General features: G+C 37.7%; 1 protein-coding gene and 1 pseudogene across 7 annotated transcripts in view; one reads left to right on the top strand and one right to left on the bottom strand.

Moving 5' to 3' along the window:
- ETFA (electron transfer flavoprotein subunit alpha) overlaps positions 1-25,725 on the bottom strand; it is a 66,098-nt gene that overhangs the window by 15,772 nt on the left and 24,601 nt on the right. For 6 of the 7 annotated variants that reach the window (XM_016125813.2, XM_016125814.2, XM_016125816.2 and 3 more), the window contains exons 10-11: positions 6,684-6,749; positions 38-118 (exon numbers count right to left, since the gene is read on the bottom strand). In XM_016125813.2, coding sequence (XP_015981299.2) covers positions 38-118; positions 6,684-6,749 — 147 coding nt within the window. Of the gene's footprint in view, positions 1-37; positions 119-5,994; positions 6,304-6,683; positions 6,750-25,725 lie in introns of those variants that run through there. The other variant, XM_016125820.2, reaches the window with a different exon arrangement.
- Positions 2,438-2,556, top strand: LOC118611728 (annotated as a pseudogene).

The following is a 25,725-nucleotide window of genomic DNA, read 5'->3' as shown; positions in this document are numbered from 1 at the left end:
ATTTGGGTAACAGCCATCACTATCAAGGCCAGCTTACCTTGAATAAATCTGCGACTATCCCATAATCTGCCACTTGAAAAATTGGAGCTTCTGGGTCTTTGTTAATCGCCACAATTGTCTGTAAAATAAAAACAGAATTTGGCCTTTATCATGAAAACATACCACATAAATTGATTGTTCTATTTTAACTTCCCTAATGACAAACTAGTAGTCTTAAAAATGTCTACCAAATAAGATTAACTTGATTCATTTGTGCCAGTACTGTAAATCTAAACTTGCTGTGTTAGAATAAAGTTATCTCCCACCCCCACCATGAGCCCATCACAGTATTAAAACACGGGCTTTAAGTCATTGCTTTTTGAAGGTACGTTTTGATTTATAAACCAGTGTTTAATTTCTGATGAGTAACGAACCAGAGGAGAGGACTGCGGGAAGCACCAGGAATCTGCCCCTCACCTGCACAGCAACTGCACGGGCAGGACCTACAGCCGTTAACTATCTGGGGACTTGGAGGCCACTGAGAGCTTGCAACTGGCAGGGAGGCTTGTGGGATAAACCTTGGCTCCTAGCGCAGAGCAGCTGCCCTCCCAGCAACGGTGCATCTGTTCCTGAAGCAGCTGGTAAACAACCTGCAGGAGCCAGAGTGGCCCAAAAGGACCCTGTCCTCCAAAGCTGGGGACCTGTGCTTTGATCAATGACTGCTGCTTCTGACCACAGAGGTTCACAGAGGAGGGGCTCACGCTGCTACTGCACCACCCTCCACTAACGCGAGCTCCTCCCCTCCAACTAAAGCTATTTGCAAGGGATTTGGAGGGTCATTTTACTTTTGCTGGCCCCCTTCACCTTCTTCTTTTTCCCCTTTTGGGAGCTAGACTAGGAAATTCAAAAGCAACTGCACGTAAGGGGAAATTACTGTGACCACATGTGCCCAGGGAAAGGCACAGGATCAAAAAAGCCCAGAGAAGGAGACCTTACACTCACACCTCAGGTTAATCCTTCGGGCATCAAAGAAATAAGAATAAACAAAAACATAACCAAAAACCCCTGGAGAAGGAGAATTTGATTTCCAGTGATACATTATTAGATTCAAATGTCCAGTTTTCAACAACAACAAATCACAAAGCATACAAAGAGACAGGAAAAAATACAGCCCATTCAAAAAAATAAATAAAAGCAACAGAAATTGTCCCTTAAAAAAAAAACCTGATGGCAAATCTAATTAGACAAAGACTTTAAAACAACTGTCTCAAAGAACTAAAGGAAGATGTGAAGAAAGTCAAGAAAATGATGTATGAACAAAACAGATCAAGAAAAAGAAAACCTAAAAAGAAACCATAAAGAAATTCTGGAGCTGAAAAGTATAATAAGTGAAATGAAAAATTCACTAGAGGGATTCAAAGGCAGATTTGAACAGGTAGAAGAATGAATCAGTAAACTTTAAGACAGCACCATTGAAATGATCAACTCTGAGGCACAGAAAGAAAACCATTAAAGAAAAGTGAACACATATTAAGAGACCTGTGGGCAACCATCAGACTAAAATACATATTTAGGAGTCCTAGGGGGGCAAAAAAAAAAGGAAGAAATGGGCAGAGAGAATATTCGAATAAATAATGGCTAAAAACTTCACAAATTTAATGAAAGACACAAACATAAACATCTAAGAAGCTCAACAAATGCCCAAAAAGATGAACTCAGAGATTCACAGTGAGACACATTATAATTGAACTTTTGAAAGCCAAAGATAGAGAATCTTGAAAAACAGAAGTAATTCATCAGATACAAGGGATCCTCAATAAGATCACCAGCAGTTTCTCACCAGAAACGGAGGGCCAGAAGGTGGTGAGCTCATATAATCAAAGTGCTAAAAGAAAAAAAATAAAGTTGACCAAGAATCCTGTAACCATCAAAACTGTCCTTCCAAAGAGTTTTGCAGAAATGTAAAAACCCATCACCCATCCTAAAATTCACATGAAATCTAAAGAAACCCAGAAGAGCCAACACCATCTAGATGTCATTACTACCCAAAGCAATCTACAGATTCCTTGCAACCCTGTTAGAATCTCAAGGGACCCCAAACAGTTAAAACAACCTTTAAAAAGAGAAAAGCTGGAAGATGCGCACTTCCTGGTTTTAAAACTTACTCGAGTCAGAGCTCATCAAAACAGTGTGGTCCTGGCACGAAGGCAGACACATAAAGCACAAAATAGACTCGAGAGCCCAGAAATCAACCCTCGCATATATGGTCAAGTGATTTTTGACAATCTATCGACAGAGTAAAGCAGCAATCCAGAGAATAGGAAAAAATATTTGCAAATCACATATCTGATAAGGGATTATGATATCCAGAAATTTTGTGCAAAGACTGCTAAATGGGAAAGGATAGTCTCTCTAACCAATGCTGTTGGGAAAACTGGGTATTCACAAGCAGAAGAGTGACTACGGCCATGCCAATCTGAACGCACCCGATCTCGTCTGATCTCGGAAGCTAAGCAGGGTTGGACCTGGTTAGCACTTGGATGGGAGACCACCTGGGAAGACCAGGTGCCATAGGCATCTAATAATAGATAGATAGGTTGATAGATAGACAGACATCGACAGACAAGTAGAAGAGTGAAGCTGGACATTTACCTCACTTGAAGTGGATCACAGACCTAAATGTTAAGATTGAAAACTATTAAACTCTTAGAAGAAACAGGGCAAATCTTCACAACACTGGATTTGACAGTGATTTCTTAGATATGACACCAGAGGCACAGGAAATAAAAGAAAAAGACAAATTGGACCCCATGAAAAAATGTTTAATTTGTGCATCAGAAGACATTATCGACAGAGTAAAGCAGCAATCCAGAGAATGGGAGAAAATATTTGCAAATCACATATCTGATAAGGGATTATGACATTCAAAAACTATGGAAAACTCCTGAAACTCAACAATAACAAAGAAATCAACCTGATTCAAAGAATGGCAAAATACTTGAATACACCTTTCTCCAAAGAAGATACACACACTAATGGTCAATAAGCACATGAAAAGACACTCAACATCACTGAGGATTAGAGAAATGCAAGTCAAAACTACAATGAGATAACACCTCACATCCATTAGGAAGGTTACTATCAAAAAAACCCAAACAAAACCAGAAAACAAGTGCTGGTGGGGACATGGAGAAATTGGAACCCTTGTGCACTGTTGGTGAGAATACCAAATGGAACAGCTGCCAGGGAAACCGTGGCAGATCCTAAAAAAAAATTAAAAATAGAATAACCATATGACCCAACAATTCTGCTTCTGGGTATATAGCACAAAGAATTGAAAGCTGGGTCTCGAAGAGATATTCGTACACCCATGTTCATAGCAGGGTCATTCACAGTAGCCAAAAGGAGAAGCAACCCAAGAGTCCATCAGTGGACGAGCAGATAAACAAATTGTGGTCTACACACATGATGGAATGTTACTCAGCCTTCAAAGAAAGTTAGTTCTGACACATGCTACAACGTGGATGAACCCTGAGGACATGATGCTATGACCACAGAGACAACGTAGGATGGTGGCTGCCGGGGGAAGGGGGAATGGGAGTTGGTGCTTAATGGGTACTGAGTTACAGTTTTATAAAGTGAATTCTGGAGGTAATTGGTGGTGATGGTTGTAAAACATTATGAATGTACTTAATACCATTGTGTATGGTTACACTGTGTATACATTTTTTTAATCACATGGCTAAAAATGGTTAAGATAGTAATTTTCTATGTATTTTACTAGAAAAAAATTTTAACTGCAATATATTAAAAAGTTGACTATTGAATAGTACTGAATAAAACCCATGAATAGAAAACTGAGTAACTTATATTCAGTGCGCTTTGTTCAATAAGATAGAAGTCTACTTTATCAATCACGACTTATTAATTATTACGGTCACTCCTCAGCTTATTTCACTTATAAAATGATTGTTTTCTATTTTCTATTAACATAAATTTAAACTTGTTATTATAAATGCTAAATTTCAATTTAAAAAAAGATGTATCAAATCCATACCCTAATTCATGTCCTTTGTAGCTTAAACAATTTATCCTCCATATAATGCATCCCATTTAGTATTTTAAAATTATTATCTTGGGTCTATTGTGACAATGTAAAAGTTATCTACTCAGCCTGTTTGTAAAGGAGAACTTTAAGACAAAAAAGTTTAAGTCCTATGTATGCAGCAAATACAGGTAATAAAACAAATTAATCACTACATCTCCTATAAAAAGTACCAAAAGCTCTTATGTCTTATAAACTTTTAAAATGTGAAAGGTTATAATGACAGATCAGTGACAGATTAAGGAGAACTATTCACTCAAAAAGGTGCTGTGTTTACCATTTATGCCTTTAGTAACAACAAATTTATCTATTACAACTAATTTGGTATTTCCCATAGATGGCTTCTAGCACCACTGTAATTAAAGTAAAATTAGAGTCTTGACTCTAATGTAATATTATTTTATTGACAGATTATAATGATGCAAGTCTCTAAAAGCAAAATTAAATGTCAAACTGCCTATTACCTATTCTATCTCATGAAAATGGCTGGAACACGTTTTAAAAGTATTTTGATATAGTCTGATATATTTTGATATGGGCCCCATGATGTATGTGTCATTGCACCAGAGGGCCCTGAGGAGACCCCTGGACGATGGGCATCTTAACCTCCTGGAGCACCCGGGGTGGAGCAAAGCAGAGCCCAGGGGACCACCCAGCCAGAGGAACATGCCGCATGCACTGGAAGGTATGTGCTCAGGGAGAGTTGACAATGGTTTCCACCTGAGCCACACACCCAAAGTCACAAGGACAAACGTTCTGAATCCCCAGCTGGATTTGCATGGAGGTGTTTCTTTCCTGGGCGATGTAGCCTGCTTCACTGCTACTGGCAGAGATTGATTTAATTAATGATGGGTGATGATTTCCCTGGAGGCCACCAAGTTAAACATGCGACAGTTAATCATGTGAAAGCTTTTTCATCCCACTATATAAAAGTTATTTTTAAAGAAACAGCATGTAACTATGGGCAAGGAACTACTAAAGTATTTACAAAAAAGGATATGGGCTGGTTACGGTTTTTCAAATTACTAAAGAATATTCCTCAACTATCAAATGGAAATATGATAAATCCTTCTTGCACTCCAGAGCTCTCTTCATGTCCTTAGAAATGCATGCTCTTCTTGACAACTGAGCTGTTACGGTACAGACGGTATTCAACCCTATCGGTACGTAAATAGTTCAAAAAGTGCTTTTGTTACATCGATTCGCTTACTATAACGATTGTATCTCATAGTCTTTCGACTTTAATTAAAAGGGCAGCTAGTAAGCCATACAACCATCAGATTTAAACCAATCACTCTAAAATCCCGTTTTAAAGCTTAACCAAAATTATAACCAGAGATTGCCGTATCTCCCTCACAAGACAGGGATGATGACAGGGGCTGTGTGTCTTTTTCTTTTAAGCAACCCCCAGAGGTAGTACAAGCACGTGCTTAACAAACGTTTGCTGACTGCGCGGACATAGTCTCTGGCTCAAGCTTATTCTTGCGAACTGCTGCCCAGCCCTGGTCTCCTTGCTTCAGCTGCTCCTTTTTCGCTTTGGTATCTACTCTCCAGCCCACCTCTCCCTGCACCAGGCCCTGCTGGCATGGAACGAGAATGTTCACCAGCGTCTTCTCGGGATCCTTTAGAGACGCAGAATTCTAGAAATGTACGAACTGGCCTGGCTAAAAGTATTTTTTAAGGCTACTGCTGTTGGAGTGGGATTTTTCTTCCCCTCTAATGCAGAAATAACATTTTCCCCATTGGCACTGCTGTTTCCAGAACTCAGTAAAGAAATCTGCCGTCCAACTGTGAAATCTGACTGGTTTGAGGCCAATTCATTTAGAGGTTACAAGGAGGTAGGTGCACGCATTTTTTTCAAGTTAGAAGTTAAACCTGTTAAGTTTTATTACCTTTTACATCAACTTACCATCAAAATGGATAAAAAGCAAGGACATCAAAAGCATCTCCGACTTCATGAAAGACTAAGTTCTTCATTCTAACTGTACACTGTCATGCATGAATTAACGTGTCAGATTCTGAAATCTATGTTCACGGAGTCATTGCACAGGACTTCCAGAAACAGTCAGCAGCAGCTTAAAATTAAGGGTTTTCTCCGTATACTGTTATTTTTTAAAATTACTGAGGTGTGAAGAATGAAGACGCTCCAACCCAAACCGTGTCAGTCACACTTCAGTAATGAGCCAAGAAGAGGGCCTTTCTGACACATGAGGGTAGGACTGCCGGGGGAAGCAAACAGGGAATCAGGGGTCAGAGCCTCACCAAGTTGTTTTCACATCACACGTGCTAGTCACAGACTGGCAGAGCTGCAAGGGACCTCAGACGTTACCATCCACCCCTATATTTGGCAAACGAGGGACTGAGGGGCAAACAAGGCAGGCCCTGCGGTGTGCCGGCAGGCGGGCAGGGGCTCAGGACTGCCTCAGCGAGAAGGCTACGCCTGCAGGCAGTGAGCGCCACGGGTTTCTTTCAGTTCTCAGATCTGCGTGAACGTGAATGGCTCAACTATACATACTACTTCTGTGGAAACATACAGTGAAACCCCAAATTTTAAACATGAAAGCTTCTCCTCTTGGCATCATTATTATTGTCTAGTTACCTTGCTGTCTTTCATCCCGGCTAAATGTTGGATGGCTCCAGATATTCCTACAGCAATATAAAGTTCCTGAAAGTAAAAGAGACCATATCGTTAATATAGATTTATATTATAGTACATTATAAACACCTCGCAAAGTATTTGCTATTAGCAATGCATGTCTCAGACAAAAATACTTTAAATAAAATAGATGCAGGAAGTATTATTTCAATCGTGCCCTCCTCCTTCCCTGACCCTAGGCCATGGCCGTCTTCCTCTCCAAATGTCCACAGCCACGGAGGTGTACCAGGCCTGCAGTGGTGAGCATTCGAGCGCTCACTACTGTCAATGACTCTGCCAAGCACGTCACAGCGACTGCCCCACTTAACCTCATAGCTCCATGTCAGGTGGCATTTTTTGTCTGTGCTACTCGTTCAGCTATCACACTTCGACTCATCACTGTATATATCCATGTGCAACATACGCACATTGTATATTAAGAAAGACTCACTCGTATTAAAATGTATTTTGACTTAACTGTCTACTTTCTCATATAAGAATATTTGTTTAAATGGTCAAGATACATTTAACTTCCTATTTCGAAGAGCCAGAAATATAAATTAGTCTCAAGAGGTCCTAAACACACAACCATGTGCACAAACGTAAAACCTCTCAAAAGCAGTCTCAACCTCTGCATCTCCAGCACCTAACGAAAAGTCCCCTCACACTGCGGTTTCTAAGTAACTGCTGACGATGAATCTGCACCTCTTCCTACCCCTCTGCCCCAATAACTGCAAAGGGAATGAGGACTGACTGCTGCTTTGTCCACTTATCTAAAAATTTTAAAGTATCCACATCTGGAAATTAAAACTATCATCATGGAAAACCAATTTAATAAATGCTTAATTAAAAAAGCTTAGTGGCCCAATTCTACTTTGTGTGATTAAAGCTTCAACTAAAAAGCTTTTCCCACACACAAATTGAACTAACAAGGCCTGGCTTGGGTAGGGCGGGGGTGCACCTACCACGTAACCCAAGCGTCACACTGACAGCAAAGTCTGTCCTCAGTACAAATGACACGGAAGGCACAGCAGGCACTCCGTCCTACTCACTATTATAAGGCAGACCCTTCAAAGTCGACGCCAGCGTCAGGTGTGCCCCCTTGTTTTCTGCACTGCTCAAAATCTAAAACAGCTGCTCAAAGAACAATTCACCTGGGGTCCAGGAGTAATGTCACCGCCACCTAACGCTACGATTTTTCATAGCACCTAACTGTGAGAGGCCATGCACAAGTCAATTTACACTTCTCTCAGTTTCCCCCATTATAAACAAGGGAGGCACAGACCTGGCCCTGGAGCTTTTCACAAAGGCTCCCCGGGGTGCTCTGAAGCGCAGCCAGCTGTGGACCACAAGGTCAGGTGACTCGCTGGAGGCCTGCGACTCACCTGTCAAGGCAGAGGGCGTCTGACTGCTGTCAAGATACCACCGAGCACCCTGGAAAAGGAAACAGCCTAGTGCCCAAAGTGAGGTCATCATCTGAAAGTGACTAGGCTTGTCTTCCAGCTCAACTTGCCTCACATCTTCAAAAGCCGTAAAAGACAAGTAAGGGCAATTCTACTGAGAGAGACCGTGTCTCAGGCTGGGAGGTGCACCGCAGGACGGGAAGTGCGCGGGTGATGATGGAGTCCCTCCAAAACACGTCTGCTGTCAGCTGTGACACACACAGCTGGACAGTGCAACAAGGCCCTGGCGTTCCACTGTCTCATCGGTGATAAACAAGCTTCTTTTCTTTGAAAAAGCATTACTGTTTTCTATTGAAGATTTGCAGGTAATTTCAATTGATACTTTCAGCATTATTTCAGTTCATTCTGAGTAGCATTTCTTTCATGAAAGGACATTCATTAAATTGTTAATCAAAATGTACTTACTAAATCTCACATTCAGGAAAACCAGACTAATAAGTTCTAATGTAAAGATTCTTAATGCAAGTTATTTAGACAGAAAAACTGTCTCCCTGACCACTCTCTAAGATATACTTGAAGCAAGCACTGGGAAGGATCGATAGTCTGTAATGAGCCCTCTGACATGTATGTCTACATTAAAATTCAAGAACCCTAAAAGCCTCTCTGTTTGCATCATAAAATGCTAATAAAAACTTGAAGTTGATTCACTTTGGCAGAAAACATCTACATAAATATAAATGAAATTTACTTTACCCCCCCGCCCCCGAGAAATGAATCCCATCGACTTTACCCATAAACGTCACTGAGGAAATAACAGATTCTGTGCCAACACAAACCAAGGCAGGTGGTTCCAGGGCCTTTCCTGCCTTTCTGACCAGCACAAACCGTCCAAATGGTCCACATGACCAACAGGACCTGATCTACTATCTTGCAAACCTGGTTCTCTGAGAAACGGCTGGGCACAGGCCTGGACGCTAGCTGCTTTCTGAGATCTGACTGCTTGCCTGTGTGTCATAACTGCTTTCTTCTCCTTTAAAGCACGCATACAGGCGTTAGACTAACACCGCAGATGCTTCCTCACGGTTCAGAGAGCACTTCTGCATTTCACTAGTAATACTGTGCCCAAAACTGCACAGATGCCAATTTATGGAGCAGTCCAGACCCCACATCACCACAGAACAAGGCGATCCCTACCCTGAGGCAGTCTCCTTCCAAATCGGATAGTGAGTGTGTAAGATAATTTGGAGAGAAGACGGGAGTCACATTGAGGAAAGAACAGTGATAAGTGTTCGAAAGGCGGGGGGACCAGAGAGGAGGGTGCGCACTGCAGGAAGGAGGGCAGAGCATGCATATTAGTTTCGGGTGTGCCACAAGGTGGTTTGGCATCTATGTACCTTACGAAACGACCACAAGTCTAGCCCCTCCTGTCACTGTAGTCACTGCAATGTTAGCGACCATGTTCCCGATGCTGCACATGGCATCTCTGTGGCTAATGTATTCTATAACTGGAAATCTGCGCCTCTTAACCCCCTTCACCTTTCATTCACAAATTTTAAACTGCCCACTGTTCTGAGTAGCAGAACTCTCGTGCCGTCCTGTACTGCCCGGCCTGGGGATGTAACTCATCCCCTTGACCAGCGTCTCCACGCTGCATGCGTGACCCATCCGTTAGTCACTTAGTAGCTGTCTCGATTATCAGATCAACTGCTGTGGTGTCACTGAGGGTCTTGAAACTTTTCCCCCACAGACAAGAGGGGAACCTGTGGGAGGCAGCTAAGATGATACTTAGAAAATTATTTATAACCTTAAAAATATTCATTTTAAAAAAGCACAGAAAATGAATGAGCTAAGATCTCAACTCAAGAAAGGTGAAAATGAGCAAGAGTAAGAAACCATTTACTCACTCACTATAATAACTAAATAAGATCAAAGAGAGATGGGTTCATATCCTGACTCTCCTACTTACCTACCATCTGTGTTTTTGGGAGAGATACTTGACCTCTCAAGGGCTCAACTTCCTCATGTGTAAAATGGAGATAAATGCTCATAGCTAAGAGGACTCGTGTGATTATTAAATAATGCTATGTATATGAAAAGTTCAAAATGCTACCTATTACTATTAATGCTATTATTATTATTCCTGATTACTAAATCTTCAAACCAAAAGGCATATCAGGACAGCCAACTACCATATGACTTTTGAGTAATGGTAACCATTATTATCTCAAAGAAAGTTGTTATTAACTTGATACAATTCTCCTGGGGTAATGTATTGGGAAAACTTATTTTCACTGATACCTGTTAAGTTTCTTTTTGGCATTTAGTAAGCTATAAAGTCAGAATTTCTGCCCAACTTACTAGACGTTGCTGGCTGGTCTAGGACGCTAGGGTGAACTTCTTTACAAAGTTTTAACACAATCTTCATACAGGGATACAAATCCCAGATACAAGTACCAAGAGATATCAAATTGGCCATATAAAAAATATAGATGACGCTGAAATTACATGAGTTTATGATACAAACTCATACGCTGACTTTTTCTCTAGAATTGGAATAGTATTATGTCTGCAGAAACTTTAAGGTAAAGCAGAAAGGAAAGATTTAAACATTTATTTTTTTATGTACATAAAATATGAGTATGAGTGGAGTGGTTAAATCTGGAGCTTTCAGAGCAGAAAAGCCAAGCCAATATTGTTTCATCCCTTTAAAAATAAGATTTAAAATTTCTTTTCTACCAACAGTCTCTCTTTCTAGATAGAATTGGAGAGGGAGGGAACATAGAAAACTACATTGCTTCAAAGATAAAAACGTAAGGAGACTTCATAGAAGTAATTCCAGCTAGAGTTCAGAGATCCAATGCTATGTTCTCAGACAGCAATACCACTGACCGCCCGCCCAGACACGAGAAACTTTCTAGAACGGCCACCTCTCTCTTGATCTTCACTCTGAAGGACGCAGATGCGCATCCTTGAAACGGCGTCCATTCCACGAACACACACTCAAGACAAAAGCCAGATTGGGAGAGTTAAATGGAATTTATCACAGCAAACAATGAATGTCTTTTTGAGAAGCTGATTAACCAAACTATATCTTCTAATTACTGCAAGCCTCCTGTGCATCAGTATTGCTATATTTAATCCTGTTGCTCATTTAAAAGGTCAAACTATTTCTTCTATTTGCCAAAATGTGTTTAAGTCTCCTCTTTTTAGAAGACGCTCCAAAATGCAAAGCACGGCGATCTGTGGCTCTTCTCTCAAACAACTCCCTGCCTGTATTACGAAAATTCTTAGGCAGGATTGTGGGCTAATTTTTTCACAAACAGAGGACTTGACCCCCATCTTGGTCTGAAGCTGACAGTGTTCTGTACTAGGATAGCTCAGCTTGTCACGATTCAAGACGGCATACTAATCATAACAGTGACATGGACTGTCTGATGTGCCAGTAACCATGCTGTACTTTACATACTTGATGTTGATGACGATCATAACTCTAGGGCATGGAAACTGCTGCCACTTTACAGCAGAGAAAGCACAGGCTCAGGCAGGCCTGCGAGTCGCTCACGGTCATGTCGCCTAGTAAAAGGCACAGTTCTTAATCCGAGTTTTTTAATTTTAAATTCGAAGCTTTTTATATCACAATAACAGGATTGTGACGGTAGTAGTAGTATGCTTTAACTGAAGTGACTAATCTATTAAAAGTCTAAACATAGTTTTCTCAAGGGAAAAACAAACCAGTAAAACAAGATGAGATGAACAGCTAACTTGTTTATCTATATAAAAGTTTCATCAGTTTTGGCAAGCACTAGTTTTTATCCCATGTATCAGTATCAGTAAAAGTATCAGCAGTAAAAGTATCAGGATAGTTCCCTATCCTGAATAGAAACATAAGCTGTGTCCTTCAGATTTGCCTCTGGGGGCCACTCGCATGTCCACTGGAATGCTCCACACACACACACTAGCTGCAAGGCCATTACAAAGACTGACTCAGGGGAGGCAAGATTCGGAAATTACTTCCCATTTCTTGTTGTTGACATTTCATATATGTACCTGGACTGAAATTAGCTAACGTTTTCGGATCACAACTCTGACCTGGCTTTCAATGAAGCCAATATCTGGTTCCAAATAACTATTAATGAGAAAGGTCAAAAACCAAAGGCAGAAAATTCCTTTAGAAGAAAAAGCAGCAGTCGTCACCTAGCCTCTGGAGGGTTTGCACGTGAATGGACATTCTGAGGCTCACTGGATGGACTTGGTGCTCATTAGGTACAGAATGTGTCACCCAGAATTTTTAGTTCAAAATTCAAATATTCAAAAAAAATTCAAAGATTTTTTTGAAATCCTAAATTCATCCTTCATAGAAGTTTCTCCACATTCTTTCTACTAGTTCATTTTTCTCTCAAGGAGAAGCCGAATAAATGTCTTTTTCACAACTAACCCAGCAATAATACATTAAAGCAGATGGTAATTTACACACCACTAGCAAACACTTCATTATGTAATTCACTATTTTTGTTCAAAATATAAATTTAATAACCCTGCTGCTCAAATACAAAGTTAGAAAGATTTGTTGAAAAACAAGGACAATAACTATATTGTGACTTACAATTCAAAAAGTTTAAATGTAAATCAGAAAGAGTAAAATTTTAGCTCTTGACCTTTTAGTGGTGTTTAATTGTAGGTTTTGATTACATGGGATGCGTTGGACTAAAATGAGGTTTTCTTAAGAGAATATTTTTCCAATAAAATAGAATTTTTAATATTTAACTATTTGCAACTAAATGCTTAGCATGAACCTAATTACCTTCTATACTATTGCATAGGTTTTCTACTGTGGGAAAATATTCCTTGAGTATACCTGGAATGATAGAAAGCCAAGTATGTTATCATATACTTTGTTGAAATTATTCAGATGATCACTTTACATTACAGTATTTGGGTATAGGATATCAAAATCCTTAGATATATAATTAGTCTATTATAAAGCTTTGCATTTCAGCAGTTCAAATAAAAAGTCTGACTATCAAATATTTTATCGGTAAGGTTCTTCAACTGACCCAGGTGGGTCAGAACATGCTAAGTTTTACATACCTACGAAGAATTTTGGAATAGTAAGGAACCTCTCAGGTCATCTACCCAGTGGTCCTCAACCTTTCTGACACCAGGGACCAGTGCTCCTATGAGACTCTAATGCCTTTTGATCTGAGGTGGAGCTGAGCTGGTGATGCTGGCACTGGGGAGCGGTTGCAGATACAGAGGAAGCTTCACTCGCTCGCCCACCACTCACCTCCTGCTGTGCGGCCCAGTTCCTAACAGACCGTGGACTGGCCCTGGTCTGTGGCCTGGTGGTTGGGGACCCCTGATCTGCACATTCTCTTTACCAATAAAAAAAATCAAGGCCTCAGGAACAGCTGACACTAGACCCTGACATCAAAGTACTGTTCTTTTCACTCACCAATCTGCCTCTTTCCCAAATTTACTGCTTATGTACAGCCTTCCTTGATGTTTAGTCTGAAATTACTGTGAAAACTTCTATGCCTCAGAGCTCATGAAAGTAACGAAGTAACCAGAGGAAAGCAGTCTAGCAGTTCTTGAAAAAGCTAAACGGAGAATTACCATATGACCCCACAACGCCATTCCTAGGCATAGACCCAAGAGAACTGAAAATGGGGACTCGGATACTCATACGTGAATGTTCACAGCAGCATTATTCACAATGGCCAAAAGGTGAACACGAAACAACCAGAGTGTCTGCACATACATAAATGGATAAACAAAATGTTTATGGAATATTATTGGGACATGTTATAGCTATAACAAGGAATAAAGTTCTTACACATGCTGTAACACGGATGAAATCTGAAAACAGGTTACATGAAGACAGTCACAAAAGGACAAATATTTCATGATTCCACTTTTATGAAAGACCTAGCACAGGCAAAATCACAGATACATAAAGTAGATGAGGGATGACAACCAGGGGCTGGGTGGGATGCATGGGGAACTCATACTGAACGGGTACAGAGTTCCTGTTTGGGGTGATGAAAAACTGTGGCTATAGACAGTGATGGTTGCACAACACGGTGAATGTTATTAATGCTGTTGAACTGTACACTTAAAAGTTACAATGGTAAATTTTGTTAGATTTTACCATAATAAAAAGTCGTTAGAAAGTATCACCCTGACAGAAACTTTCACACAACTCTCCCTCTTCAGAAAAACCTGATTTAGAATCTTATGGTTTCAACAATTATCAAAAATAAATAGTTCACTTCGTAAACTATATAAACGTCTAACCACTGTGCAGTACACTTGAGACTAGTATAAATTTGAAGAAATAGTAGTTTATATAACATTAAAAAAATAACAACAATAGTAGGTACAGGATCTATGGAAATTCTCTGTACTATTGTTGCAATTTTTCTATAACTCTAAAACTGTTCTAAAAAATAGTTTATCAAAAAAAAAAAAAAAAGCCTACTAAAGTTGTGAAGTTCAGCCCAAGTTATAGAAAGACTCCTTGAAGCATCTTCTAAAGTTATAAGAATTTGAACTAAGTCATTAAACTGTTCTTTTCTACAACATGTTAGTGCTCATGTCCCAGGCCCTCACCTGAACAAAGGGACTGAATTGCACATGCTAAGCGATCGGCCATCCACTGAGTAAACATCTTCTTCTGGTGCAGTGTCTCATGTTCTCTGACCTTCATGTGCATGTTTATCACATCTGAAACTATTCCTGAGAAAGTAAATCAGCTTTTCTATGACATAACCAAAAATACAGGTAGAGAAAGAATAGAAATTTAGAGTAGTTTTATTCCTTTCAAGTTACCACACCAAGATAGTTAAAACAAAGATTTTCTGTACTCTAGATTTTCATGCCAGCTGTTAAATTAGACTGTCTGCAAGATGTGTCAACATATCTCATCAGTGGCACGCTGTTAAAGTTACTACAAACAATCCAACAGACTGTCCAAAAGTTAAAAATTTTAACTTTATATACAAAATGGTAATGTACCAAAAACTTCATTAAATTCCATTTAGTCCTCTGATATAAATGTTTAATCAGTTTAATAAAAATTAGCTAAGAAAATGAATCTAAGATAAAATTATAACTTGAAAATACAATTAGAACTAATTTTTAGCAAATAAGTTTTTACCTACTGCACAACCAACTTATGCATCCAAACCACAGCATATAAATTCTATGACTTCTCCTGTGGCACTTTAAGCGCCTCTGTAAGAGCCTAGAGCACCCGAGCCATGTAAGTGCCTCTGAGAAGCTCAGGGTGTTCCCTGGGCTGCAGGGCCGTGCAGCATCTCTCTGTCCTCTTGGGAACAGGACATCGACTGCTTTCAGCTAAATGCACTCACATATGAATATTTTAGTGCAGTTTAATGCTTCTATGCCAACCCCAAAGGAATAGAGCATCAATTTGTGAACATGGTTCTCTGGGAGTTAAAAGCCAAGCTGGATAATGCAGTATGAAAGGGGTTGTCAATCTGTAGCTCTTTAGCAAGTCAGAGAAGCAGTCCATAAATTCGGTCCCCGCTGTATACAGATAACTCTATAAAGTGTGCTCCTACACAGACTTTTCAACATTAATGGGTTTTCAAAAGAGAACCCCAGAAACACAATTTCTTGTCTTGGTAAATTCTCCCCAAAATACTGCTTCTTCATCTAGTAACTATTTGCTTACTCTCAGAATCATAAATGGACCGCTGGTCTATTTGTCAAGTACCAAAATACAAAGTAATCTACTTTCACTAAGATGAAGCACTAAACATAAAAACACATCTCCCTGGCAACAGGTTACAGATTCTTTAATGACTGCAACATGCTTATATATGTGGATGGTTAGGAAGGTAAAGTCCTCAATGGAGCTTCCAAAAGGCAATCCAGGAAAAAAAATGTAAGATGGTAACTGCTACTAATTAAATTCTGGTCATAGCATAAATCTGACACTGTATTAAGTTCAATGAATATAAATGTGCTAACAAAATCCAATGAGACTATCAGATGTCAGTTAAAGAAATAAGAACTCAATAATACCTGTTCATGATTTCAAAAGACAAGAGTCTCTCAGCAAACGAGAATTTGTATTAGTAACTATAAAAAAAAAAAAAAAAAAAAAAAAAAGATAACATGATAGCACTTATACTATATGCTGGCATGGTTTTAAGTGTTTTTATATTATTAACTCATTAAATCTTTATAGTTACTAAATTGAAATTATTATTATCACCATTATACAATTGAGAAAAATATAATATGGTAAAGTGATTTGTCCAAGGTCACACAGTAAACAAGTGACAACACTAACAGCTGAATTCAGGCAATCTGGCTAGAAAGTCTGAACTCTTAACCATCTTTAACCATTACACACAGTCTACCGTAGGGAACTCTTTCAGTCTCTTAAAGGATATCTACCGAAACCAGACAGCAAATGTCATACCTAGTGGTGAAACACTAGGATTTCCTTGAAGATAGGGATAAGAATGTTTACCAACACCGCTTCTACTTAACAATGTCAAGGAAGCCATAGCTGACGCAGTAAGAAATTACATTATAAGAAAATTAAATGAAATTAAATTATTCCCAGACAACATGACTGTGTAGATACAACATCCTAGAGAATCTACAGAAAAATTAATAACAGCAATATATAAATATTGATTGCATTCCTATTTCTCTGTATACCTTTATAAAGAAATTATAAAACCATCTAGATAAATAGAGAAATAAAATCATGGTCATGGACAGAAGATTAAATATTGAAAAGATGTCAACTTTCCCCAAATTAATCTATACATCCAATGTTCCTCACCTGAAGAATTTTTGCTATCTCGGTATTTATTACAACTTTTACTTTATTTAACCCAGAAGTCACTATCAAATAAACTATGATGAATTTGCAGGAGTGCACATTTAAGGTGCTTGTGGCTATGGGGGACTGTCCCATCCACTGAACAGCTGTGTCTCAGCTATTTTCCTGACAGGGTCATATCTTAGTTCACACTGTATAACAAGTAACGGGAACACAAGAAGTAGCCATCATGAGATCTCTTAAAATCCCGTTGCTAAATCTAAGGCCTTGGATAATGATTCACAGAATGTATTTCTCTAGCCATGAAGAGAAACTGCCCACCATCACATTAGGATCTGAATGTGAGCCCTTCACCAGTTCCCTCCCACATCCCAGGCCACCGCTGAGCAGTAGTCTCCTTCCTGCTCACCACTGAATCTCACCCGTGCAAGTCTTCAGTCAATTATCACTTTTAAATGGTCTTGGTTATTAGCTAAGGATTATTTACATTAATCATGTACCTTTGGCACATTTTCTTACTGTTTATTCACATTACAGTACATGTCTAAAGCACTGTAGAAGAAATATCTGATACTGTCCAGTATCACTGCATTCCGTCCAGAAATATACCTACCAACTAATGAGTTTACCAAGTGTGATATACTATATATAAAAAAAAAACCTGGGTTTTTTTTCCAGTTTTTTTGAAATATAATAGACAATGAGTTGCTCATATTTAGATTGTACGATTCAATGAGTTTTTTTTCCATTATAGTTATAGCGCAAAATATTAGTTTCAGTTGCACGGCAGTGAGTATATAACAGAATATCATACATCAATGAAACTCAAATGAAAAAATGCTACCTCCATTAAAATGGATGAATTTTGCAACCAAAACATTGATTTAAGAAAGGGTAAAGAATGCATATAGTCAATAAAATGGGTACAGAGCGAGCGCCTCAACATAATAACGGTCATATCAACGGTAAAAAGCAGAAAGCTTTTCCTCTAAGATCACAAGACAAGGAAACACAATGCTCACCACTTTTGTGCAACATAGTATCAAGTCCTAGACACAGAAATTAGGCAAGAAAAAGGAAAAATAAAAGGCATACAAATTGGAAAGAAAGAAGTAAGACTGTCTTTATTTTCAGATGACATTATATATATATAGAAAACCTGAAAGACTCCAACCAAAAGAACTGTTAGATCTAATAAATGAATTCAGTAAAGCTGTAAGATACAAAATTGACACGTATTAAACTGTTGTGCTTCTATATACTAACAACAAACTATCAGAAAGAGAAATTAAGAAAACAATCCAATTTACAATTCCTTCAAAAAGAATAAAATGCCTAGAAATAAATTTAACCAAAGTGAAAGATCTGTTTTCTGAAGACTATAAGACATTAATAAGAGAAACTGAAGAAGACACAAAGAAATGAAAAGATAGTCTGTGCTCATGGATTGGAAGAATTAATATAGTTTAAATGACCATACTACCCAAAGCAATCTCAAGACTCAATGTAATCCCCTGTCAAAATCGCAATGTCATTTTTCAAAGAAATAGAATGGCCAAGCCTAACATTTGTATGGAACCACAAAATGGCCCGAACATTCAAAGCAAGCTTAACAAAGATCTAAGTCAAAGGCATCATACTCTCTGATTTCAAATGATATTACAAAGCTATAGTAATCAAAACAGTCTGGTACTGGCATAAAAAGAGACACACAGATCAATGGAATAGAATGGAGAGCCCAGAAATAAATCCAGACAATATGGTCAATTGATTTACAGTAAAGGAACCAAGAAAATACAAAAGAGTAAAAGACAATCTCGTAACAAATTGGGTTGAGAAAATTGGACCATAAGATGCAAAAGAATGAAACTCGACCACTATCTATACACAAAATTAACTCAAAATAGATTAAAGGCTTGAACCTAAGACCTGAAATCATAAAACTCCTAGAAGAAAACACTGGCAGTAAGCACCTTGACATCAGTCTTGGAGATGATTTTTTGCACTTGACACCAAAACAAAGACTATAAAAGCAAAAATAAACATGTGGTAGGTACTATATCAAACCACGAAGCTGCACAGCAAAGGAAACCATCAACAAAATGAAAAGGCAGAAGATATCTGCAAATCATATATCCAATAAGGGGTTACTGCCCAAAATACATTAATAACTCATAACTCTAAAGCAAAAATAATAATAATAATAATCCAATTAAAAATGGGCAGAACGTGAACAGACATTGTTCCATAGAAGACATACAGATGGCCAATGAGTGCATGGGAAAGTGCTCAACTTCACTAACCATCAGGGTAATGCAAATCAATACCACACACTCACTGGTTTTAATTTTCAACTTTCTGTTAAGTTCGAAATTATTTTCAAATAAAATGTTAATTAAAAAAATAAAAAGGAATGAAGTCTTTGTTGTAATAGTCAGCTATAGACTAGCAGTTCCCTACCACTGGGTCAGAACTCTTAGAGGGAACAGGAATCCATACATGTACCAGGAATTGTTCCACGTATATGTTCAATAATCTTTCATATGTATGTGTACACTGCTATGAATAAAATTAAAATATATGTAAAAGGAAGACTAAATTCATAGACTCTTTTGGATATTACACATTTTCTCAAAAAAATAGTAAAAAGAAAAATAATGTTGTGAAGACAACAAAATGTCTTATGTGTCCCCTTACTCGAAGAAATAAGGAGCTTCTCTTACTATTTACCGTGATGCTTTTCAGAACTATTACAAAATGGCAACAAAACAGAACATAGGATCTTCAAATAATATGGAGTCGAAAGGAGTGTGAATGGGGGAAAAAATCAAACTTTAGAGATTCGAGAGGCTTCTGGTAGAGAACACAGATCCAAATTAAATAAAGACAAATGAAAGTATTGTGTTTAGCTTTAAACACAAAGAAACACTGCATTATTAGACAAAGGAGACATGGTTTTATAGTAGGCAACGAAGGGTAGAGGAAGGAGAAGACATAGTTTTTGGATATCCACAAGTATAATACACACCAACAGTGAGATATGGCTGCCAAGAACCTAATGTAATATTAAATAGCATTAATTAAAATGTTATTTAGGAAGATAATAGTCCAACTCTGCACTAGTCAGAGCAATGTGAGGTAATGTATTCAATTCTGGGCCTCGGGACTCCTGCTTACAGCCCTGAGGAAATGACTCATATCAGACTAATCCTCCTGTGGAGAAAACCCATGAAACTGGGTTAAAATACAGACAGTAACTGTTTCAGTGCACTGGAGAGCACCTGAGACAGAGCGCACCTGAGAAGTCAGAGTTCTGTGGGGAGGGAGCATGAGGTGAGCCCACTGGATACCTCTGCTTTCTCCCTGGGGGCGTTTGCAGATTTCCCATAGGGGGATAAAAACCAATCAGAAAGCAGTTACTTTGGATAGAAATCTGCAGTCTTATTAGCTGAGGAAACACACACACAAGCCACAGTATTTGTGGCTGCCACATTAGCTGGAAAGTAAGGAAAAAGTTCTAGAGGAAGAACCACAAACTGCACACAGACAATGCTCAAAACTCTGGCTGATCCCTATATCAGAGATATGCAAGGTTAGGGCTTCTAAGTCCCTCTGGCTAGTAGTAAAGGAGAGGACAGAGTTTGGAGAATGAATTCAGCCAAGTTAACTACCTGCTAAAACAAAAAATTAATATTCTTAATAGGAATATAACAGAAACCAGAATCTCTACACACGTTATTCACTATCTATAATCTGAAAGTAGTAGGCCAGTGATGCTAACTATATATGGTCTGCACATCCCTGGAAGCCCCAAGACCTTTTGGCGGTCTGCAAGGTCAAGACTGTTTTCACAGTAATACTAAAGTGGGGTCTGCCCTTTCCTCTTACACTATCACAACTGTAGAGTGGGTTTTCCAGTGACTATGTGACTTTTGAAGAAATCATCACTCTACTAACTACTAGAATGTATGTTTTTTTGTGTTTCCTAAAAATCTCCAATTATAATTAAGGGTTTGTCTGTTTCTCACTTTACTTCTGTCAGTTTTTGCTTGATGTATTTTGAGTCTGCTATTGCATACTTGTACATTCATAATTGTTCTGTCTCCTGATAACCTGATTTCTTTTATCATTACATAATGTCCCTCTTTATCTTTGGTAGTACTATCTTGAAGTCTGTCTGATATTAATAAAGACACTCTAGATTTCTTATGCTTACTGTCTGTATGGTATTTTTCTATCCTTTCCCTTTCAATGTATATTTTCTTTTATATTTAAACTATATTTCTTATAAGTGACCTATAGTTGAGGCTTGCCTTTTATATACTCTGACAATCTCTGCTTTCTGACTGGAGCATTTAGCTCATTTATATTTTCCTCTGACTACTACTAAGAATTTCATCACATTTGGAAATTTCCTGGTCATTATTTCTTCAAATAGTTTTTCTGTTCCAATTATATATATATTAGCCTCCCTAAAGTTGTCCCACAGTTCACCAATGCTCTGTCCATTGTTTTTCCTGTATTTTTTTTTCTCAGTTCTCTTATTTCATTTTGGATAGTTTTTGCTGTCATATCTTCAAGTTCATTAATCTTTTTTCTTACAGTGTCTAGTGGCAGAAAATACATTCTTTTCAAGTGCACACAGTGTGTTCACTGAGATATAGCACTTGCTAGGCTATAAAATAAGTCATGAAAAAATTTTAAGACTGAATATTAAAAAGATGATCTCCAAAGTTAAATTAAAAATTAATAATAGAATGCTATGTAGGAAAAAAACATATCTAAAAAGTAAACATTTCTAACTTTCTAAATTAGAAAAATTTTTAAATGAATGAAAAAACACAACACATCAAAATTTGTAGGATCTAGCTAAAGCAGTGCTTAGAAGAAATTTATAACTTTAATGTTTACATTTAAAAACAAGCAAAATATAAATTTAATAAAGTTCTACCTTAAGAGTACATGAACCCAAAGAGTAATTAGAAGAAAATTAAAAGCAAAAAGCAATAAAAAGAAAACAATAAAAAAAAAATTTAAGCTAAAAGTTGGTAAACTATTGGCATAGCTTCTCTGGAAAACAGTCTGGCACTTCCTCAAAAGGTTAAATGAATGAAACCGTTATCACGTGCCCTAGTGATTCTGCTCCTAGATATATATATCTGGGAGGAATGAAAACATATGTCCACACAAAAACTTGTACATAAATATTCATATCTGTATCATTCATAAGAGCCAAAAACTAAAAACAACCTAAATGCCCATCAGATGACAGGTAATGTGGTATATCCATGTAATGGAACACTATTTGGCAATAAAATGGAATACTAATGACATGAATAAACCTTGAAAGAATTATGCTAAATGAAAAAGTCACTCATAAAAGGCCACATATTATATGATTCCATTTATATGAAATGTCCAGAATAGGCAAATCTATATAGACAGAAAGTAGGTTGGTGGTTGACTAGGGGAGTTGGGAAGAAAACGAGAACACAATTTCTTTTTGGGGTGATGAAAATGTTCTAGAACTGACGGAGGTGATGGTTATACAACTCTGTGACCATACTAAAAGCCACTGAATTAACTACTTAACTCAATAAAGCTGTTATGTTCAAAAGGTAGATCACTGAAAAGATTTTAATATTTTCTTATAAACTCCTACCTAAACTGATGAAGAGAAGGGAACAAAAGAGACAAGACACAAATTATCAATGGCAGAAATTAAAGAGGTGCAAACTATTGCTCTAGATCTTACAAATGATAAAAGAAAAATATGGCAATATTATAAACAACTTCATCCAATATATTTGACAACCTAGAAGAACTTGACAAATTCCCTGAAACATATCACTTAGTAAAAGAGGCTCAAAATATAATAAAAAAACGTGAACGGCCCTAAATCTATTAAAGAAATTGAGTTAATTGTCAAATATGCCAACAAAGAAAACTCATTGAGAGGCCCTGGGAACAGCAACACCCCAGTCGTGAAGAACACAACTACCACTCAGTTGTCTTCTAAACACCACTTTTCACTGAAAGGAACCAGGGCTCCTTGGAGAAAAGACTGACTCCAGGGCTGGGACAGGAAAGTATTAAATGGGCTTGGAACATCTTATTCAGTCAGAAAGTAAGAAGGGGCTCAAAGAATGATGGGGCCATGTCAAAAAGACACAGAAGCCACCCTGAAGGTTCTCACTGGCCACATGTGGGAAAATTTCTACATCAATAACAACAGATTTTCACCCACTGAATAAAATAAATACTATACATCCATACTGATATAAATGAATAAATTCAAAGTTTGAGGAGAATGAGAGTATTCACAGCATTTCAAAGTACCTCTGCATAAATCATTTATTAATTACAAAGGGAAAAATAACTTAAAAGTATGGAAATGTGACAGGTATCACCTTTACCAAATGATCAAAGTGAAAATCATCAGTAATAAGACAAAATGAAACTGTGTACCACTTGAGAGAATAAAATATCACTTTTGTGATGTTCCTGTCAGAGATGTATAACCTAAATTGAATTGTGAGGAAACATCGGACAAATCCAAACTGATGGACATTCTATTCTATGAAACAGCTGTCCTATAATCTTCAAAAGTATCAAGATCATCAAAGGCAAGATAAGCCAGGAACTATTTACAATGGAAAGACATATGACAACTATATGCGACACGTGATTCTGAACTAGACACTTTTGCTATAAAGAACATAACCGGGACAACTGGCAAAATCTGAATGGAGTCTAATTATTACACAAGATTAAAACTATCAGTGTTTATGTCCTGACTTTAAAGGTTGTACTGTGGTTATGCAGGATAATGTCCTACATATGGGATGATGATGGGGCATCATCTCAGCAATGTACTCTCAAATGGTCCCCAAAATAAAGGTTTTTTGCTCTCTATTTACAAGTTTTCTATAGACCCGAGATGGGTTCCAAAAGTTTTAAAGCCTTAAATAAAAATACACACACACACACACACACACACACACACACACACACACATATATATATATCCGGACCTAACTCAGAATTAATGAATCAGAATCTCTAGAGATTGCATGATTACATTAGAGAAAGTCTTCAAAAACTTTAATATATTTAAATTCCTTATAAAAATTTTCAATAATTCTATATTCACAGCAGTGAGATTGAAGAAAGTGGAATGTATGACATTTATTTTCAATATAGGTAAGGATGCCATTGGCCATTCCCTGTCATTCTGCTATTCGACTTAATAACAAGTGCTCCCTTTCAGCCAAAATAAATAGAAGTCCATTTGCCACCTCGGTGCATGTCTCTGAATATCTTGTAGAAGTATTACTGATTAGGAAGGTTGTAAATTCAAGCCTGAAGTTTTCTACTCATGTTGACTTGGACAAATAAGATTCCCACAAAAAACGTGTACCACAGCCATCAAATTCCAGGGAAGGCGTGAGCTCATCTACTCCTTAAATGCTCTTTCACAGCCTAACAAATGTGGCATCACAAGCAAACAGGTCACATGGTTTTGTAACTTCATTTTTAAGTAGTTTCAGTACCTATTTCAGATTCTGAGATCTTCTTATCTGACTTCGAATAAGCTGAACACCACAAAAAGTATTAACTGCAAAAGACCAATACATCAGATCTGATAAAAATTAAAAATTTCTGCTTGCCAATTTGTACAAAAGTTATATACAGAACTTCTACAAAGAAACAAGAAAAAGACAAGAGCCCAATTTTAAAATGGGCAAGACTGAACAGGCACTTCGAAACAAACTTCAAAGAAAAGACTTGGAATTCTGACTCTTTTGAAAGTCTGAATCGACATCGGATAGAATAGGGCACTTAGATACCAGGTTTTTTAAAAATGGCTATGAGTTAATAAATATAGGTTTCTCTCCACTATCCAAAAGTAGAGCATTCCTATGAAACTTTTCATAAGCCAAAATGGCGTAAAACAAAAAAACAATGATCATTAATGTATATGGAAAACTTTTTGAGAGTTCTCAGACACCCAAAACAACATACTAAAACATACCGAACAACATACGAAACCTAAAATAGCACTAACTGCTCAGGGTGCTGCTGCCTCTGCACCTGCAGAATAAACACTGAATGTGATTTTCGCTTTTCATGTCTTTTTCCTACAAAGAAAAATCCTCAAAACGAGTACTAATATAGGTCTTCCTAAAAGCAAAGTGTCTTGACACGAACTTGTGAAAAGCATGGGATACCTGTATCTTGTTTCAAAATATGTAAAGAACTCACTTTCCTCTAAACAATAAAGATTTAAACTGGCTGAGAACCCTAATCACTAAAAACTTGGATCATCTAAGAAACGTGAACAATCATTAGATATTGTTACTGATTCAACTCTGAAATCAAAACATTCCTAAGTTTTGGACAGGTTTAACTGAAGAACTTTCTGGTGTTGCTCATCTATACGGATTAGAATTTTCTGAATTTCATACAACTAGACAAAATACAGAAATAAAGTAGGTGTTCAAGAAGATGTAAGGGTACAACTGTCATTCGTACAGCTTCTGATTTTGAGATTCTGTGTTCATTAATATAGACTGCTTTTGCTGATTGATTCCTAATATATAGGCATTATGGTAAATAAATGTCACTGTGAACTTACAAGATCCATTTAACAATAAAATGCTGTTTTTACCAATTTTGTATTTGATGTTATAATATGAATTCAACCAGTGTCCTATTGCTTTAAAATATCTGAAAAACAATGCTGGCTTTAGGAACTGCTAAGCATTTTACTTAGACT

This window comes from Rousettus aegyptiacus, unplaced genomic scaffold (genome assembly GCF_014176215.1).
Source record: "Rousettus aegyptiacus isolate mRouAeg1 unplaced genomic scaffold, mRouAeg1.p scaffold_m13_p_14, whole genome shotgun sequence".
In the NCBI taxonomy this organism is placed as follows: domain Eukaryota; kingdom Metazoa; phylum Chordata; class Mammalia; order Chiroptera; family Pteropodidae; genus Rousettus; species Rousettus aegyptiacus.
This window is presented reverse-complemented; position numbering and strand designations above follow the sequence as displayed.